The sequence below is a fragment of the Mucor velutinosus genome (genome assembly GCF_035048745.1).
Source record: "Mucor velutinosus strain NIH1002 chromosome Unknown tig00000041, whole genome shotgun sequence".
In the NCBI taxonomy this organism is placed as follows: Eukaryota; Fungi; Mucoromycota; class Mucoromycetes; order Mucorales; family Mucoraceae; genus Mucor; species Mucor velutinosus.
This window is the reverse complement of record NW_027041905.1, coordinates 4411052-4430442: the sequence shown is the minus strand read 5'-3', so window position 1 is coordinate 4430442 and position 19391 is coordinate 4411052. Positions and strand designations below refer to the sequence as shown.

Sequence of the window (19391 nt, the reverse complement as noted above, 5' to 3'; positions counted from 1 at the left end):
AGACGCCAAGTTACAATCGGCATCCAAGACGACCACATCAACAAGACAATGGGCTAATATCAGAAAAGGACAGACGTAGGAAAGGGTAAAAAAAAAAAAAAACAATGGTACAAGAGAAAAATCCTATACACATGTTTTGCATAGGGCACCCATAAAAACTCCCTTTTTAAATTTTATCTCCTTTTTTTCTCCTTCTTCTTCTTATCACACACACACCCACGCTTTCAATATCGCTTATACCCTTTCACTTGTATATCAACATGACAACAACTGCTGCTGCTGCATCCAACTTGAATGATACCCTGCTTTACAACAATGTCAATCTGCATCGCTCAGTGGCAAGTGGACAATTGACACTGGTCCAGCGACTGATAGCAGATGGCTGCGACCCGAATCTGCCACATGTAACCACCGGTCTTCGGCCAATTCATTTCGCTGCATCAAGAGGACATGTTGATCTAGTGAAATACCTAGTGGAGACCAGTCAATGTCAAGTAGATGCTACAGATAAAGAAGGAGAGGTAAGTACAGTGCTTGATTTTTGATGGATGGTGATTTCCAACATTTGATGTCTATATAGACTGCGCTTTTAAAAGCAGCCTATGCAGGCCATTTGTCCGTTGTCATGTATCTAGTCAAAAAGGCAAATGCCAATTACTTGCACCAGGATCGAGATGGCTGGACTGCTTTGCACAATGCTTGCTCATTTGGCAGTGTCCCTATGACTGAATTCCTGCTGAATCAACCACTTATCAATGTCAATGTGGCGAGCAAGAAAGGACATACACCGTTGAGTGAGTGACACACATGTGCGGCATGAAAAAAAAAAATCTTAGTATTGACACCTATGTAGTGAATGCTGCGTCCAAGGGACATGTTGATATTGTCATTCGATTGCTACAAGGAAGCCATGCCAATCCAATGCTGAAAAACAAGTTTGGTGAAACTGCCTATGATGTAGCTGCAGCAGCAGGAGAAGCTTATCTCTGTCAGGTGCTTGAAAAGTACGAAATGCAGTATGGATTGATCAACACACCACTCGATTTTCATGTGACGATACCAGTGCTATTATTGGAAGTAGTAGCCGACAATTCATCCTACATCAGCCTGTTTGGTAAACCAATAACCAAATGGTATCATCATGACCAAGTCATACAGAACAAATCCAAAGTGGCATTACCAAATACTTCGTGGTTCTGGTTATCAGATTGGACGATTGACTACACATTTCCAGATCTCAGCTATGATGGCTGGTCTTCTGAGGAGACTGATTCGTCTGGCTGGATCAAGAAACGGCGATGGGTAAGAATTATGAAGAAAGCCATTGAGATATCGACAGAGGAGGAGGAGAATGACCTGCATGATCAAAGCATGAGCAATGCCAACAGTGATAGCAGTAGTGACAGTGACGATAACCATAGCTTAGGTACATTGTGTTTTTATTCTTCTTGATTTACCATCTTTTATTGACATTCAAATGCTAGATTTATCTCAGCATTCCACAAGCACCACATTCGAGAGTAAGACCTGTACATCAGTAAGCACAACAATGACAAAAGCACAGTCGATATTCATTGGATGCTCTACGTTACCACAACCATTGTTGCAAGAGCAAATGTCTGCAGACAATATACACCAAATCATACCAGTTGACCAAGTCGAGGAGCAGCAGCAAGACAACACGCTGTTATCTTGGGAAAGCAATGATCAAGCACTTGATTGCAGACGATGCCATCGATGGTTCAACTTTATTACAAGACGACACCACTGCAGAAAATGTGGGCAAGTTATTTGTGATCGCTGCTCTGCTAATAGAGCCTTCCTACCCAGTAATCAAATCATTCAACCTCCTCATGCCACCCATTTGGATCAAGAACACTGTTCACAACAGCCCCAGCGTATTTGCGATACATGTGTCGATATAGTCGTGTGCGAAATCAGTAGAAACACCAAGAGAAGAGCTAGCAGTATCATGTCAGAATGTCCAGTTTGCTCTAGACGGTTGGGTGAAATGCATACAGAAGAGCAAGAGGAACATGTGCAAGCCTGCTTATCAAAAGATGCATCAAAAATCAATGCAGGTGGAATACGATATGTTGGTAAAGTGCAATACTGCTTTATTTAATGGATACAATGATACTAATAAACATGTTTCTTTTAGTTTACAAGTTGACTCCAAGTTCGACACTTATAGGGCAAGAATGTGTCATTTGCTTTGAAGAGTTTGAATCAGGTAAAAACGATGGCATTCTCTAGTTGTTGTTTGCGTCTTTTTATTCACGGTGTGCCTAACTATAGGTGATACCATTACTCGATTGAATTGTATGTGCTCGTATCATGGCCATTGCATTGGTAGCTGGTTTGCAAAGGGAAAAGAGTGTCCCATTCACTCGCAGTAGTAGGCTAGTATGTAAATAAAATTATTTTATCTCTTGAACGGGAGGAAGTTCTCTTGAATCAATGATATCTACCATGATATGCAATATTGTGTTGATTTTGATGGTAATTAGCTTGAGGAAATATCACAGGGAGGAGTCTTTTAATAATCGTATAAAGATGAGTGGTATGAACAAGTAGAGCAATATTAACAGAGATGGAGCATATAATAAACACATATGATGCGTGTCATAAAGTGTGGATATTAGAGGAATCACTAACGCATCAAGGTATAACCAACATTAAGAAATGTATAAAGTAACTGGACGCCATTGTGAAAACGAAAGAAGAAGAAATGAAAAGAAGCCTCGTCAAGGATGTATTGTCATTGCAATAGACAGCTTTATAGGGAAAAGCTGCAAATAAAACCAAAGAAAAAAGGATTCAAGCTAATTGATTGCTCTTTCAAATCCACAATCCCTATTAATCAGTATCGCAATCATCATTGTCATCATCAGAAAAGTATTTGGGCCAGCCAGCAGCAGCAAGCCAACGCCAAAATTATTTCAAACTCAGAGTACTTTTTTTATGTTCAAGATTGGACAGAATTTGTCTATTTTCGACTCGATAAAATTATTTTATGGTATTCGACTATACAAATTGATGCTCATCCTAAGCTTCCTAATACATTCTTGAAGTGCTTTTCAAGGCGCTTCCAATGGTACTAATCGTAATAGCTGTTTTGAATAAAAGTATCGTGCAAATTCAGAATATATGAAATGGGGTTTTCGGCGAAAACATCCAAATCTTGCATATGAAAACCTCATAAAAGTGGTTTCAGAGGTTGCTTTGGATCGAGAGAAACATTTTGATTCAATATATACCATAGTAAAAGTCTTCATTTTCGAGGTCAAAAATGAGATTGCTTGATTCTCAATGAAAATCATGAGGTATCCCTCATGGTTTTTGATCAATTTTTGGCCATGTTTTTTGGGTCCTCAAAAAGTTGAGCAAAGGTGTCAGAAAGTTACTACTACTCGAATACAATTGTTTGGCGTCATTCCGGTGGTTCAGAAAGGTCTACATGTCAAGAATAAAAGCGTGAAAGCTGTCAAATTTGGTTATGTATTGCTTTATAGAGTTTATTTACACAGCATGAATCACATCTTTGATAGATAGCTGAAATTCTTTAGAAGGGCGGTTCTGCCTCATGCTGATTGCGTTAAAGGCCGTAAAGCACAAAGACTCCAGGGTGCCAGTGTTTATACAGTATTTATCAGTTGTGAAAGTGTGAATAATACAAGTATGATAATTTGGGTTGTTGTTGATCGACAGTTGAAGCAATATAGATAAACATCTCTACTGTATGCTGTCTCAAATAGCACTTATGTAGATCAGGTCAACTATCGCCAATGACATGCGAAATGTATGAAAGGAGTCATGTATGAGTCAATGTCATTCGTATACACCATTAGACGCTGCTATGCTTTATGTCCGTATCATTTTACACAATATCATCCCACATAGTTTCGTTTGGGATGGTCAACTATTCCTTTTTTCTTTCAACGGATATTTTAAAATAACCGATGTTTAACAGACACACTTTTGAATCATACAACCCGCGTCTGTTTGATCCACATGCTCTTGGTTAATAAAAAAAAATGAATTCTTTATTTCCAATCATCATCGTCATCATCATCCGAGTCATCGCTATGAAGAGCACTCTTCTTTCTTTTTTCAAGAGCTGCAGCAAGACTAGATGCCATATCACTTTGATTGGAAGTAAAATTTTTCTGATTCAAGCCTCGAGAAGCTGGTGATGATACAGGGCGTCTTGTGTTTGCAGTTTTCAGTGATCCACCCTTTTTCAATAAGCCAAAACCACCAGTCGAACGAATAGCAGCCATTAGGTTCGAACGACCATCACCACCAGAAGGAGCCATACTACTGATAGGCGAGGGGCTTGCAGGAGGTCCAGCAGAAGGAGGCGGTGGTGGAGGAGGAGGAGGAGCACCAGTTGGTATAGGAGAGCCTCGTTCAACGGGAGGAGGTAGTGGTGATGGTGGCGGCGGTGGTGCTCCGCCTACCGCGACTGAAGACCTCATGTTGATGAAGGGGATTGATGGCGACTGCCTGATACCTCTGTTTGGAACAGGTGGAGGAGGAGGAGATCCTTGAGCAATAGGATTTGGTCTATTCAACATGGGAGGGATTGGTGGAGGAGCGGGTGCTTTTGCATGTCTGTTTCGTGATGGAGGTGGTGGTGGAGGTGGCCCTCTTTTATCTATGCCTAACGTGAGTATCTCGATATCCAACGCTATACACTGGTACTTACTGGATGATTTCTTGCTGCCACTTCTATACTGCCTAATGAAATCTTGGATGAAATCTTGGTTTTGATCAATGTCGGCTGCCGAGAAATCTTCCAATTTCTCCAATTCCCTTAGAATCTCGAGCACTTCAGAGTCGTTATTGTCAACTGAGAATCCCTTTCCTGGCGTGAATCGTACTCGGCCCACATCACCACTGTCATGAGACGTCAGCAACGTCATTTTGATGCATTACTTTTGTACAAATATACCTTTTCTGTGTGTTACGACTATCTTTAAGTTTGATGGAATCTCGATTCAATACTTTATCATAAAAGACATCAGCTTCCCCTTGGTCTACAAATTGTATACCAGCTAAACAATCCTACAGAGAGTGTTAATATCGGCATGGATGCAGATCAATTGTCTTGTAACCAACGCACATCAGTTTCGAATGAATGTAAAAATGGACAGTCTTTCGAGTAGTCAAATCCAACGTATAGCTCTTGCTCCCATATAACACCTCGATTAGACTAATTGCTGTCAATAAACATCATCGACAGACCATCATGCTATTCGCGATTCTTGTACATACTTCAATATCAATGAGTCGAAGAAAATAAGAGTTGTTCCTCTGGCGATCTTTGCAAAATGCCATAGCACCCCACAATCCAGAATATTTCCATACGTTGCCATCCTGCTCGAATGCTAAATACAGTCTGGCAACGGCAGCTGTGAATATATTCTATATGTATATATATATATATGCCAAATTCAGGTACAAGACGTGGCGGATGCAAAACAGGCGAGATACGTACGGACGTTGGCAGAGCATGTCTGACGATTTTCTTGTCCTCAGCCCTTGGAAGAGTGATTGATTTCATACAGGTGTATAAATGGAAATAACGCTAGAGAAAAGGCAAAACGAAAACGTGGATTGATGCCCAAATAAATCGATGCTCTCTTCCATTTATAAAATGCCAGGAAATTCAGGTCAGCATGCTGCAGTTAACCAATGACCAATGAGCACTGTTGCGGTAAATGAGCCAAATGCTCTTCCTCCCTTCTGATTTCTCGAATCAGACCTAATACAGACGAGGGCAATTCGCATCTCAACCGAGAATAAACCTTAATTCCTCATCATACAATGAAACTACAGACAAACAAATTGTAGATTTACTTATGCTAGGATGAACGGAAAAAACATGCTCGGGAGAAAACGACTTTAATTACATGTTAAATGTGACACAAATGACAGGAAAATAATGAGGAAAGGACGCTCAGCAATTGATATCGCTATCCTTTTTTTTTTTCTTTAGCTACATCTCTTTTTCCCTCTTTCTATCCTCATTTAATTGCTGCCTAATTTCTCTCTCTTTCTCTCTCTCTCAATAATAATAGTAAGTCTGAATTGCGGCATTTCTTGATCCGATCTCTAAATCGAAATCCAGTCATTAGAATATAATAATGACCATTGCTACATTGCCAGAGGGTGATTTTCAGCATTCACAAGATGCAATAGCCAATGTAGATAAAGCAGCCTTCTACACGCTGGATTTTGAGCAACTCGCCATCAAAGAAGCCACTGAGAATGCCGCTCAAGTGAATAACAGCTCGCCATCAAAGAGTATGTATACGAATTCCACGATTGTACAGAAGCCAGACGAAGTTCGATCCAGCGTCACCTCCAATACGCAAAGAGAGAGTTCAGATAATAGCATCCCAGCCATCGGAACACCCACTTTGGTTCATGATTCCCCACATCAATCGCCCTCCTTGCAACATGCTAGACCTGTTCAGCAGCAACTACAACCACAACCACCACCACCACCACCACCACCACAGCAACTTTCGCCATCTGCTCAGCATGTAAGACCCATGAGTTACTCGCCTCAATTCCAAGATGCGAGACTGCAGCACTCTCCTTCCATGCAAGCAAGACCTGCGTACAATTATAACAGCAATCCTGTGAATAGACAACCTTCCACCATGTATCATCCTCACCAGCAGCAGCCATCACCTCCACAGGCTCAATTCCAATATAGGCAAGGTGCACCATTACCGCCACAATCCAATATGATGTCACATCAAGGTATGCCACCTCCATCATCCGTGTCGCCTCAACAGCACATGAGCTACAATAGGCCTCCACCACCGCCATCACACACCTATTACCAAAACTATGGTCCCATGAGGCCAATGATGCAACCACCACGTCCACCTCAACACCCACATCATAATTACAATGGTGGGCCGCCTTCCATTGCACCCACGGACAACAGTTATTTGGCTGACAGCTCACTATCCGTTGCCAATTCAGCTGGCAAGCGACCCAAGAAGAGTCAGTTTCCTCCTGCCACCAAAGAGAACCTAGAGATGTTTCGTAACGAGGCAAGAAATGGAGATCCACGAGCCACCTTGGATCTTGCCAAATTTCTACTCGAAGCAGCTAATCAATTATGCATGGATGAGCAAGATCCCAAAAGAACAAAGAAGGCACGTGAAAACATGATTATGGAAGCACAGAAAATTGTCAAGAAATTAGCCACTCATTCAGGCATGGGAAAGCAAGGCTATCCAGAGGCTCAATTCTTCCTCGCCAACTGCTATGGCACAGGCAGCATGGGCCTGCAGACGGATCCAGAAAAGGCGTTCGCACTGTACATACAAGGCTCAAAACAGAGTCATCCTGGCTGTACGTTTCGAGCAGCTGTATGTTATGAGGTCGGTGCTGGCACCAAGAGAGACAAGAACCATGCCATACAATTCTATAGAAAGGCTGCTAATTTGGGTGATAATGTGGCCATGTACAAGCTGGGCATGATCCTGCTCAAGGGGTTCCTGGGCCAGCCAAAGAATCCCAGAGAAGGCATCTCTTGGTTGAAGCGCGCGTCTCAAGAAGCAGACGAGGATCACCCGCATGCATTGCATGAACTTGGTTTGGCGTATGAAAAGGAAGGCATCCCCTCTGTCATTCCTGATCTCAACTATGCAAGAGAGCTGTTCACGCAAGCTGCTCAGTACGGCTATGCTCCATCCCAATTCAAGCTCGGTTTGGCCTACGAGAATGGCTTCCTCAATTGCCCTGTGGATCCTCGTCGCTCCATTGCATGGTATTCTAAGGCTGCTGAGCAAGGCGATGTGGAAGCGGAATTTGCGCTCTCTGGATGGTACCTGACTGGCGCTGAAGGTGTGTTGCCTCAGAGCGATAACGAAGCGTATCTATGGGCTCGCAAGGCAGCTGATCGTGGTAATGCAAAGGCAGAGTATGCAGTGGGATATTACACGGAGACTGGCACTGGTGTGCGCCAGAACCTGGATGAAGCCAAGCGGTGGTATATGCGAGCAGCAGCACAGAATTACCGCAGAGCAATGCAACGTTTGACAGAGCTAAAATACGGCGGTGCTCGCCCTCAACAAAGACGTAAACACACGCGTGATGAAAAGAACACTTCTTCTAATTCAAAGGATTCTGAATGTACAATCATGTAACACATATGCAATAGTTTTGAAATCATTTAATAGCAGTAATAATAAACTTGTTGGGTATATATATACATATGTTCTCTGACTACTACTACTACTACTACTACCAATCCTTGCTCAAATGACGCTCCAAGGCTTGGAAATCAGCATTGGAAGGCCCACGCAGGGTGCGTCTTTTACCTACATGGATGTCGCTTTCATCACTGTCCATCATCTTGATATCATCTTCATCCATGTCCTCTGGCTCTCCCACAAACTGGTCACTCATCACCATGAATTGCAGCTGTTCATTGCCTGTCGTGCTACCAGCCATAGTGACATCTTTGCCCTGTTGAGCAAGCTGAATTGCGTTCAAATTCGCTTCTGTGGTGAATGCAGAGGATGGTGTCGATATCGAGCTTCCAGTATAACGACGGCTTGTTTGATGCGATGACGCTGTGCTGGTGCGATGAAGGGGTGAATGCGAGCTAACATCAGTGCCTTTACTATGCATCACTTCCTCGATAATACATTGTCGTAACACATGTTCGCTTTCAATCATTTCAAAGCTCTCAAAATCAAACAGAGTTGCGCATTCAATCTCTTCTGCTGGATCTCTGACAGGAGCTACAAATGGATGCTCTAATGCTTCGTTGGCGGTCAATCGTTTTGAGGGATCCAGTGTCAGCAGGTTTTCGAGGAGGTGAATGGCTTCTGGTGGTGCATTGGGAAACAACGTGCTGAAATCGATGGGCTCTTCTGGGGGAGGGAGTCCACTCTCATCGCGCAAATTACGAATGTATTCTGTCACAGATGATGAGCTATCCCAAAAAGATGTATCTTTGGGCAATCCAAGTATGCCTACGATTTTGTGCAGTTGATCCACATAGTCGGTACCTCTAAAAAGCACTTTTCGACCTAGTAGTTCAGCCAAAATACAGCCCACGGACCATATGTCAACTTGCATCGCGTGTGAGTCATCACTGCAAAGCCATCCCAAATGACCCACAACTTACTTGGTTTATCATAGGTTTTGCGGCTCAGCATGATTTCTGGCGATCTGTACCATCTTGTTACCACATAGTGTGTCATGTATTGCGATTCTATCTGCGCATTGGATCTTGCAAATCCTCTTGCCATGCCAAAATCACAAATCCGTAAATCACAATTTTCATTCACCAAAATATTCGCTTGACAAGTGTCAATAACCATAACATGTGATAGCAGTCTAAACGTGCTTACCAGGCTTCAGATCTCTATGCAGCACGTTGGCGCTATGAATGTACTTGAGGCCTGAAAAGAGCTGGTACATGAACCACTGATAATGCACAGGCTCCAATTCTAATTTAGAGTGAATGATATCGGCCATGGTCGTGTCGCAACAAGATTGTATCAGGTAGACTTCATTGAAATTTCGAGGATCGACAATGTCCAACGCCTTCAAGTCAATGATACGGGGATGTCCATTAAAATGCTGCAATACCTTAATTTCTCGTAAGCAGCGCTTTGTAATCAGCTTTTTATCAAACACATGGCGGCATTTCTTGATAGCAACCACTATAAAAAAGCGTTGTCAGCAGTGTGATCGCAGCTTGTTTTGATGGGGTGCTACGTGTATATACCTTCATTTGTCTGCACATCAAGGGCACTGCAGACTGAACCGTAGGAACCCGAACCAATCTTTCGAATGACTTTGTATTGTTTGTTGATGGTGAATTTCTCAGGGCCATTATCAATAGACACTGTGTAGTAGTCGTCTGATAATGTCATTTGTTGTGTGTGTGTGTATTTGTATTTCGAATGGAAAAAAAAAATGTGGAAAATGAGAAGAGAGAGAGAGAGAGAGAGAGAGAGAGAGAGAATAGCTATTTCAGGGAATCGAAACTCAATTGTTTGTCCCACATTTGAAGCTGAAGATTAGAGTTTCTTCTCGAGCTTGGTGATGGGGATTATTTTTAGACAGTGCTCTTGTGTGTTTTGTTGGATTTGCTTGACTCGTGTCTTTTGGAGCATTGGCAAACTGAAATCAACTCTCAACCACACTCAAGGGAAGCTCCGAAATCGCTTATGTCGAATGAACCCCAAGATTATTATGCTAATCAACTTCATTCACACTTTTTCCCAAATTTGTTTGGCACAAAAATAAAAAGTTGTCGTGAGACACCTGAAAAAAACGAAATGAGACAAATTACAAATGGGACAGAAGGCCCATCTCCACTCAAAGCAAAGAAACTCCCCTGAAAGTATCCAAAATCGCTACGAATGGGTTAAGAAATGGGAGCAAACAGATATGGACTACATGTCTAACTGCGTCTTCCTTGATGAATCTGCTTTCCATATCAACCTGAAGCGAACAATGGCTTGGTCTGAGAGGGGAACTCGCGCTGAGGTAATTGTTCCTGTAACGAGGACCAACACCACAGCTATTCTCGGTGCAGTAAGTGTTTGGGGCATTATCAATGTTCAAGTAAGAATACCAGGTGCCTCTGTTAAGAAAAGAAAGATAGGTGGAGGCTCTGGCAAAGTAGGATCTGGGGGGGGGGGTACCGTAACAGGGCATTATTTCAATTTCGTGGCTAAGACACTGGATGTTTTGGATAAGGATGATAGGTTCAAAGGCTTCTATATCATAATGGATAATGCGCCTCTTCATACGGCCGATGACATTGAAAGATATATCATTCAGCAAGGCTATAGATGTGTATATCTTCCTCCATACTCTCCTGAGCTAAACCCTATTGAACAATTTTGGCATGTCGTAAAAAGCAAGCTGAAAAGAGAAAGGTTATTGTCAGACGAGAACCTCACTAGTAGAATAGCTGATGCATGTAACAGTGTTCTGTATAGCGATCTTGAGGGATCTGCTCGTTATTCTGTCAACAAATTTGAGGCATGCTTGAATAAACAGCCTTTGTAGTAAATGGGACACTCGAACCTCTGAGTTTGTCTCATTTCATTTTTTTCAGGTGTCTCAAGGCAACTTTTTATTTTTGTGTCAAACAAATTTGAGAATTGTCCCAATCATTTTGGGAAAAAGTGTCATTTTTATGAAGAAAGAAAATTCCTAAGAATAGCATCATTTGATGTACAATCTCATAAGTTGCACAAATCGTCCTCAACGATATGGATGCTTGTGTCATTTTAGGAGAGAACAACAGCTGATATGTCCTGGAACAATGGGCATGATCCATGATCCATCTTGTTACAGGCATTTCTAAGTTAGGGTTGACAATTTACTTGAATTGCGTGATGGGGTCTTTGGGAAAACGTGCGGCAGAATAACCAGTTGTTGCTGCGATTACCAATGGCATTGTATGATGAGCTCTGGCCGATCTAAGGCAGAGTTCTCCTGTACTGTGCTTCCACTCTCAATTTGCGGGATATTTAAAAACACCACTCACCTTTTTGAATAATTTTGGACACTTGTCCTCGCTGCCTTCAATTACTCTTGCAGAAACTGTTTCTGCATCTATAAATTCACTTCTTCTGATTCGGTCCTTCGACACTTTTCAAAACACCTCGATAGGATTGAGTTCAGGCGAATAAGGAGGAACGTATAATGGTATATAATCCCTCTCTAAGATGATGAAGCCAACAGCGTTAGGATAATGGATCATCACGTTATTATGTAGTGCCCATATGAATGATCATGTCCTGATGTATCTTTTCGATTCAATAGGTGCAATGATGGCAATGCTTTCGATTTGGTTTCAATGGGCTGATTTTCATCACATACAGCAATAATCTTTGGCTATGATTCGAATGAGATGAAATGCTGGATAATGCAGTTGCCTTTGATTATATCTGGCATGGTTCTTACCAATACAGTCTTGATTGAACTATCTTGTAATGTTAAATGAGCACATCATTGAATGCACACACATCTACTTGCCTGCCAAATCTCGCTCAAGGACACATCCATTGTAAGTGAAATACTAAAGCTTTGCTAGCAAATCAGCGATTCTAATAGATTTATCAGTTTACGCATAGCAATCTCAATAAGATATACAGTTCAATATAATAGCGTTAATAGTGAAGTATTCCATTACTAAAGGCAGTATACAGCTCATTCTGCCACAGGCTTGGTTTACCGTTAAAACAAATTAGTGCCTGGCTAAAGACTGTGATGACAAATTTTTTATTCGAATTATCATGTGTTCAAAAGGTGGGATTATATGGATTTGGTGGTCTCATGGCATTGTCTGCACTGATGAAGATTATGTGAATGGATGATTTGATAGTGTAGTTCTTTCACCATTGCTTTACTTATATAAAGGCCGTGTGTATCAGCTTGATCAACACTTCAGCATCATCTGATCTTGCCAGTAATTTTATACAAAGCGCACTATGTTAATTATTCTTTGAATGATGATAAAGATGATTGATAATAATAAGGATTCATTCAATCTTCACTTTTAGCTTTATATCTCCAAGTTGGAACCAGGTTTGCTTTGAGGGAAGGTGCCACTTTGTCATAATCAATTTCTTCTTGAATCTTTCGCTTCATGCTTTTCTTTGCTTTTTTCTTATCATTGAGTGTCTGTTTGATGATATCTGTAGTGTTCAATGCATAATGCTAAAGTTCGAAATATATCAGTATTAGGTTTATCTTTTTCGTTTCTTCTTTTTTTTTAACCTTTAAATCGAATAAATGGCCAATGATAGTTTTGCTATGTTTCTTTAGTTGGGAGACAGTTGATGGTAACATGTATGAATCAATAGAACTAGCAATATACAAGTAATCATCGGCAGTGTTTACAGACATGACATGCGCCTCTAGACCTGAAAAAAATGACCATGTTAAATATTTAGTCATGTAATAAAATGTAAAAGAATGAAGTCAAATTTTACCCATGATTTGAACATTGACTATTTTTAAGAGAGCTGCATTTCCTTCATTCACGTTCAAACCCATTACTTTATCGTAAATTGTCTTTGCTTCTACTAACAATTTGCTTCGATCGGTTTTGATCTTTCTTGGGCCAGCATAGGGTGCAAACTCAACAGAGGAAATAGGGTATTCAGCACCATCATATAATAGTACAAGCTTTGCATCTAATTTAAAAATGGTGTGATCATCGTTACCAGTATCCAGACCCTTTTCTCCCCTATGTATATGTAAGCTAATTTTGTTCGTAGACATAAGCTCTATATAAAACTTACCAGCGAATGTAAACTTCAGTGTTGTAAAAGAGAACTTCAAAGAGATCAGCCCAGATTTTGATCATAATGTCTGCTTCAGACGGGGTTGGTTTCGAGATAGTAAATATTGATTTATGTTTGATCATCTTATCAACACTAACGGATAGACTGTCAATCATTCAAATAATGGTTTTTAAGATAGTGTAAACTTACATGACACTGATCAGTTCATATCCCATTTTTTCATTGAATTTTAATGCCTTCTTTTGATAATTTTTTGAGTTCCAATAACACTCTTCGGCATCACGAGGGTTCTATAGTAACGTTTGTTATACATTTAATACAACTAAATGGCTGTGCTTGATACATACCTTGAATATTTTGTCGATTTTCCGCAATGCCGGCCAGGATTCAATCAAATCATTATTGGTTGGAGATGTGGAGAGTAAAGCTTTGATTTGGTTCCAGTCTTCTTTAGAGAATAATAAATGCTGATTTGTTAAACTGCCACGTGTTAAGTCAAGTATGCAGTTGAGACCACATCTTTTTCAAAAAAGAAATTAGTATTATTTTTGTCGGTTGAAGTCAATCGTCTAAACTTACTCCACGAGTGCGATATCGGATGGGTTTAACGACTTGTACTTGATGTGCTTCATCATTGCTGCACGCTTGATGATAGTTCCGACCGACAAAGCATTGTTTACTTTAATATTGTCTTTACCAATATACTATAAAAATGTCAAAATTTTAATTTGCATTGAAAAATAATATTTATAAGGTATGTTTACCTGCTCGATTTCTTCTATCCTCTTCTTGATTTGCTCATTGGACTCCTCTGTAGAATTGGGAAGAGAGCCGACTAAAGAGAACGCGGCTGAGCTGGAAACTGCTGCTTTTTTTTTGTTAACCTGCTCAAGGAAACTTGTTGCTGTAAGGTTATTAAATATTGCTTCTTGAAAGGTTTTATTTTCTAAGCTTTGTAAGTAGTTGCTTTCGTTCTAAGCAAAGCATATATAGAGAAGGTTAATGAGTAATAGTGGAGACACGCTAGTAAATTGAATAGTACCTCTTTATTCATTTTGGTTTAAAAAAAAAAAGAACTGTTGGCTATTTTTGACACACGGAGATTTACTATCAGCAAAAAGTCCGACGTAGGCTTTTTTTTTGTGCATGACGCGCTCATCTAAACTGCAATGTTTATGTGTGCTTTTTGTCCATTCACAACTTGTTGACTCAAATCTCTTCAGGCATAACTATCTCTGATATTGGTGTTTTCTTGGCGACAAACTGCCATCTCCATGACAGTAAACTGGATGTCAAGATTACAATTGTGATGGATAGACTCGGATCTTTTGTTTCTTGAGATAATATTGATAAGAGATAGTTATGCCTACCTAGACCTTGCTTTTTTCTATAATGAAGGAGCTCAATCTTTTGATGGTTGGCAAAGATGGCTTGAGCTAACTGTTCGCAATATCTGGGGAGTGCCTCCAGCCTTCATTGTAACTGAAAGCAGATAGCAGTTTCTCTTATTGACTTGTGTAAGTATAATTCAAATGTGCACTTCTTTATTTTTACTAATTTGCAATTTCTTATGGCTATGAATGAGGCATAACTATCTCTAATGTTGGTGTTTTCTTGGCGACAACCTGCCATCTCCATGACAGTAAACTGGATGTCAAGGTTACAATTGTGATGGACAGACTCGGATCTTTTGTTTCTTGAGATAATATTGATAAGAGATAGTTATGCCTACCTAGACCTTGCTTTTTTTCTATAATGAAGGAGCTCAATCTTTTGATGGTTGGCAAAGATGGCTTGAGCTAACTGTTCGCAATATCTGGGGAGTGCCTCCAGCCTTCATTGTAACTGAAAGCAGATAGCAGTTTCTTTTATTGACTCGTGTAAGTATAATTCAAATGTGCACTGCTTTATTTTTACTAATTTGCAATTTCTTATGGCTATGAATGAGGCATAACTATCTCTAATGTTGGTATTTTCTTGGCGACAACCTGCCATCTCCATGACAGTAAACTGGATGTCAAGGTTACAATTGTGATGGACAGACTCGGATCTTTTGTTTCTTGAGATAATATTGATAAGAGATAGTTATGCCTACCTAGATCTTGCTTTTTTCTATAATGAAGAAGCTCAATCTTTTGATGGTTGGCAAAGATGGCTTGAGCTAACTGTTCGCGATATCTGGGGAGTGCCTCCAGCCTTCATTGTAATTGAAAGCAGATAGCAGTTTCTTTTATTGACTCGTGTAAGTATAATTCAAATGTGCACTGCTTTATTTTTACTAATTTGCAATTTCTTATGGCTATGAATGAGGCATAACTATCTCTAATGTTGGTATTTTCTTGGCGACAACCTGCCATCTCCATGACAGTAAACTGGATGTCAAGATTACAATTGTGATGGACAGACTCGGATCTTTTGTTTCTTGAGATAATATTGATAAGAGATAGTTATGCCTACCTAGACCTTGCTTTTTTTCTATAATGAAGGAGCTCAATCTTTTGATGGTTGGCAAAGATGGCTTGAGCTAACTGTTCGCAATATCTGGGGAGTGCCTCCAGCCTTCATTGTAACTGAAAGCAGATAGCAGTTTCTTTTATTGACTTGTGTAAGTATAATTCAAATGTGCACTGCTTTATTTTTACTAATTTGCAATTTCTTATGGCTATGAATGAGGCATAACTATCTCTAATGTTGGTATTTTCTTGGCGACAACCTGCCATCTCCATGACAGTAAACTGGATGTCAAGATTACAATTGTGATGGACAGACTCGGATCTTTTGTTTCTTGAGATAATATTGATAACAGATAGTTATGCCTATGGATAATGCTTTATCTACTCTCTAATGCTGCTGACCCCATCATCTTAGAGAGGGATTATATACCATTATACGTTCCTCCTTATTCGCCTGAACTCAATCCTATCGAGGTGTTTTGAAAAGTGTCGAAGGACCGAATCAGAAGAAGTGAATTTATAGATACAGAAACAGTTTCTGCAAGAGTAATTGAAGGCAGCGAGGATGTTCCTGTTGAACACATAAAAAATTTCATCCAGTACTCGATCAATGTATTCCCTAAATGCTTGAATAAAGAACCTTTGTAATCATTTCTTGAAGTTGGGCAATTTATTCTCGAAATGCTGGACAAATTAGTTTCAGATACTTGGCCAAATTAGTCTCACACAAGAGTCCAAAATTATTCAAAGAGGTGGGTAGTCTTTTCAAACATCCTGCAAATTGAGAGTGGAAGCACAGTATAAAAATACAATAGAAATTCTAGCTTGAACCAATCAAAATTGAGCAGAAGAAAGCAAGGGCTTATAATCAAAGTATGGAACAATAGCACATGGAATAACGATCTTGCATCTCATCTCGAGCACCTCCTTCTAATGAGCAATTTTCAACCAACAGAACCATCAAATGTAAAATATACAACTAAATAAGAAAGACTTAGCCAGGCCAGGCTATAGTGCTTTTTCGATGCGTAATCCCTTTGCTACTATGAGCATTTAAAAGCACCATTTGCCACCATAATAGCAAAAACATTGATTTTGCCTTCTAAAATTAATTTAATCGTCGGCTGTCTTTTTCGTTTAAGATTGGGCAAATTGTGAAATTTATCGACTTGATTACACTATTTTGCGATATACGACTATATCAAACGTAATAATCTTTGTATACACTCTTAAGCTTTCTTGGAGTGCTTTTCAAGGCGCATCCAATGATACCAAGTAATATAGATGTTTTGAATAAACTTATCAAGCAATCTATGAAAATATGAAAAGAGGTTTCTGGCCGAAAAGTCGAGATTTTACATATCAAGGTCCCACAAAGATGATTTCAGAGGTTGCCGTGGATCGTGAGAAACATTTTGATTCAATATATGCATAAGTAAAAATCTTCATTTTTGGGGTCTAAAACGCGATCGTTTAATTTTCGATGGAGACCATGAGGTACCCCTCATGGTTGGGAGGCAATTTTCGACGATCTCAAAATAGTTGAGCAAAGATGTCTGGAAGTAAGTGCTAGATCAAGGAAATAGTTTGGTACTGTTCCGGCGGCCCAAGACGGCTTTTAACACAAAATAAAACGGCTCAAACACATTCAGTTTTCGCTGTAATTTTCGTATTATTGAGTAATAAGAGGTGATGCAGGTATGTTGTCTGCCCATATATGAGTTGTTTCTGTTGATACAAACGTGGAGCGTCGTAGAGTCATCGAATTCGCAGTTATAAAGTGAAGTAATTGATCTCTGTATACTTTAAAACTGTCAACCACAGTTCAACGTGGTGAGGATCAGCATTAAGTTGGGGAACCCTTAAGATGGAAACTTGTTGATTGGAATTGGAAGCACCTCTTTATCTTTATTACACTTGCTGGCATACAGCATGACCATGAACAACTAGTATGTATATATCTGCTTATTTACGCTTTCCACCTCCACTCTTTTTGCCACCAGTAGACTTCTTTTTGGCGCCTTGACGCTTGATTCTCTCAATATCAGATTTATTGATGGTCAGGGTAGCGCCCTTCATGCGACCGATACCATTTGTAATACCAGGATCACGGTCTCGCTTCTTTTCTTTGGTTTTCACATACAAATGCTTCAGTGACTTATCATAGATACCCATATCCTTAGCTTCCTGCAACTTTTTGATGCCCTTTTGCTTTCTAGATTCATCTAGGCTCAATTTCACTGATAATGGCATTTTCTCTCCAGGCGAACTCTGCATTGTGAATTAGTAACTCATATCGCACAAATATAATCCTCTTTTTGTCTTTACCTTGACACCCAATCCTTCTAATTTCTTCATGGTATTCTTTCGTCTCTCCTTGGATGTCATTTCCTCTCTTTCTATAAATCGATGGGTATTAGCAAGCTATACCAGCTAAACAGTATCCATTTACACACCAAGTTCCTCTAATAAATTGGATGTCGCTAATAATTGTTTCAATTCCATATCGTGCTTTTGGTTTTCACTGTACTCAAAGTCATTAGCTGATCGTCGTTGGATGGCGTTTTCACAAAGATCCTTACGCTTCCTCCTCAACGTCCTTGGCCGTTGGCTTGTTTTTTTGCTCCACAACATCGGTTGGATCTACAGTTGAAATGCGAGAATCCTGTATAGATTGTCAATCCCTGATCTCCTCTCATCCAAGCGCACAAGACTGAATTTACCAAAAATCTCTTTTTCGAAGCTTTGTCCTCTAATGTTGGCTTCTTTTGCAATACAGATCCATCGAACACGACCACGCTAGGGCCGCTGGTTTTGGTTGCACTGCCTTGTTTCTTTTCAACAATCTGCTTCTTTCGTTGTTGCTTCAACTCTTCCCTGACATTTTCAATATGAATGATTAAGGTGCCCCAAGATGGATCATTTCGTAAAATGCTTACTTGGATGTGGTTGCCGTTCTCTTCAAACTTTTGGTGATGTGAGGATTGCTTGCTGTGTTTGCCTTGACACTGTTAATCAAACTTGCAAGAGATGACATGTTGAAAATAAAGCAAAAAGAGAATGATTTCAAAATGAAAGATTTCAAATGTTAAAATAAGCCACTATTGCCCTGCTTGAGAAATTCACTCGCTCTTTGAAATGGTGAGCCAAATGTAGAGAAAAGGTCGCAACTTTGATTTCATGCAAATAATTTCCATATCATTATTACTTGGAGTGTTTAAGCATTGGGTGGCTCTCTACCTTTGTGTCACTTTGGTGAGAACCGACCTGCTCAGCGGCAACTCGCGCTACCGATTGCCCTTGTGTATCTTATCAGAATACTGCTACTACTTTCATTTTGACCCTCCACTTATACATGAGAACCCTTCATATTATCTGTGGATCTGATTCTTATGTGATGTTCTACATCCATATATAGGTAGCTACTTCATATACGGTCAAGCAGCATACTGGTATTTCCCCTTTTTAGTCATTAGTGTCCCTGATACAGCAGAATCTGGGTGCTTTTGAGCTGCGTTTTCTTGTGCTCAAGGCCGTTTTAGATGGTCAGAATAGCACCAAGCAGTTGCTCTCATCTGGTAGTTACTTTCTGATACCTTTGCTCAACTTTTTGGGCCAAAAA

The 19391-nt window shown here is 40.1% G+C and overlaps 7 protein-coding genes across 7 annotated transcripts; 3 read left to right on the top strand and 4 right to left on the bottom strand.

The window, feature by feature from the left end:
- Positions 1-260: 260 nt before the first annotated feature.
- ATC70_001643 (uncharacterized protein) lies at positions 261-2399 on the top strand (the record flags this gene model as incomplete). Its single annotated transcript, XM_064821037.1, has 6 exons — positions 261-521; positions 581-794; positions 854-1426; positions 1485-2099; positions 2162-2233; positions 2299-2399. The coding sequence occupies 6 exons, from the start codon at positions 261-263 to the stop codon at positions 2397-2399; spliced, it is 1836 nt and encodes a 611-aa protein (XP_064684957.1).
- Positions 2400-4046: 1647 nt separating this feature from the next.
- Positions 4047-5569, bottom strand: ATC70_001642 (uncharacterized protein; the record flags this gene model as incomplete). The annotated part of the gene is made up of 6 exons (XM_064821036.1): positions 4047-4660; positions 4712-4902; positions 4958-5070; positions 5129-5218; positions 5281-5430; positions 5504-5569. The coding sequence occupies 6 exons, from the start codon at positions 5567-5569 to the stop codon at positions 4047-4049; spliced, it is 1224 nt and encodes a 407-aa protein (XP_064684956.1).
- A 583-nt stretch (positions 5570-6152) lies between these two features.
- On the top strand, positions 6153-8177 carry ATC70_001641 (uncharacterized protein; the record flags this gene model as incomplete). The annotated part of the gene is made up of 1 exon (XM_064821035.1): positions 6153-8177. The coding sequence occupies one exon, from the start codon at positions 6153-6155 to the stop codon at positions 8175-8177; it is 2025 nt and encodes a 674-aa protein (XP_064684955.1).
- A 97-nt stretch (positions 8178-8274) lies between these two features.
- On the bottom strand, positions 8275-9920 carry ATC70_001640 (uncharacterized protein; the record flags this gene model as incomplete). The annotated part of the gene is made up of 4 exons (XM_064821034.1): positions 8275-9110; positions 9167-9340; positions 9393-9707; positions 9773-9920. The coding sequence occupies 4 exons, from the start codon at positions 9918-9920 to the stop codon at positions 8275-8277; spliced, it is 1473 nt and encodes a 490-aa protein (XP_064684954.1).
- Positions 9921-10344: 424 nt separating this feature from the next.
- On the top strand, positions 10345-11067 carry GUP1_1 (glycerol transporter; the record flags this gene model as incomplete). Its single annotated transcript, XM_064821033.1, has 2 exons — positions 10345-10674; positions 10732-11067. The coding sequence occupies 2 exons, from the start codon at positions 10345-10347 to the stop codon at positions 11065-11067; spliced, it is 666 nt and encodes a 221-aa protein (XP_064684953.1).
- A 1485-nt stretch (positions 11068-12552) lies between these two features.
- ATC70_001638 (uncharacterized protein) lies at positions 12553-13951 on the bottom strand (the record flags this gene model as incomplete). Its single annotated transcript, XM_064821032.1, has 7 exons — positions 12553-12726; positions 12787-12932; positions 13002-13258; positions 13314-13448; positions 13506-13606; positions 13664-13796; positions 13896-13951. 7 exons carry the CDS (start codon positions 13949-13951, stop codon positions 12553-12555), a joined length of 1002 nt encoding a protein of 333 aa, XP_064684952.1.
- A 3783-nt stretch (positions 13952-17734) lies between these two features.
- SPT5 (transcription elongation factor spt5) lies at positions 17735-18806 on the bottom strand (the record flags this gene model as incomplete). Its single annotated transcript, XM_064821031.1, has 6 exons — positions 17735-18040; positions 18098-18168; positions 18226-18293; positions 18352-18434; positions 18493-18646; positions 18709-18806. 6 exons carry the CDS (start codon positions 18804-18806, stop codon positions 17735-17737), a joined length of 780 nt encoding a protein of 259 aa, XP_064684951.1.
- Between the last annotated feature and the right edge of the window lie 585 nt (positions 18807-19391).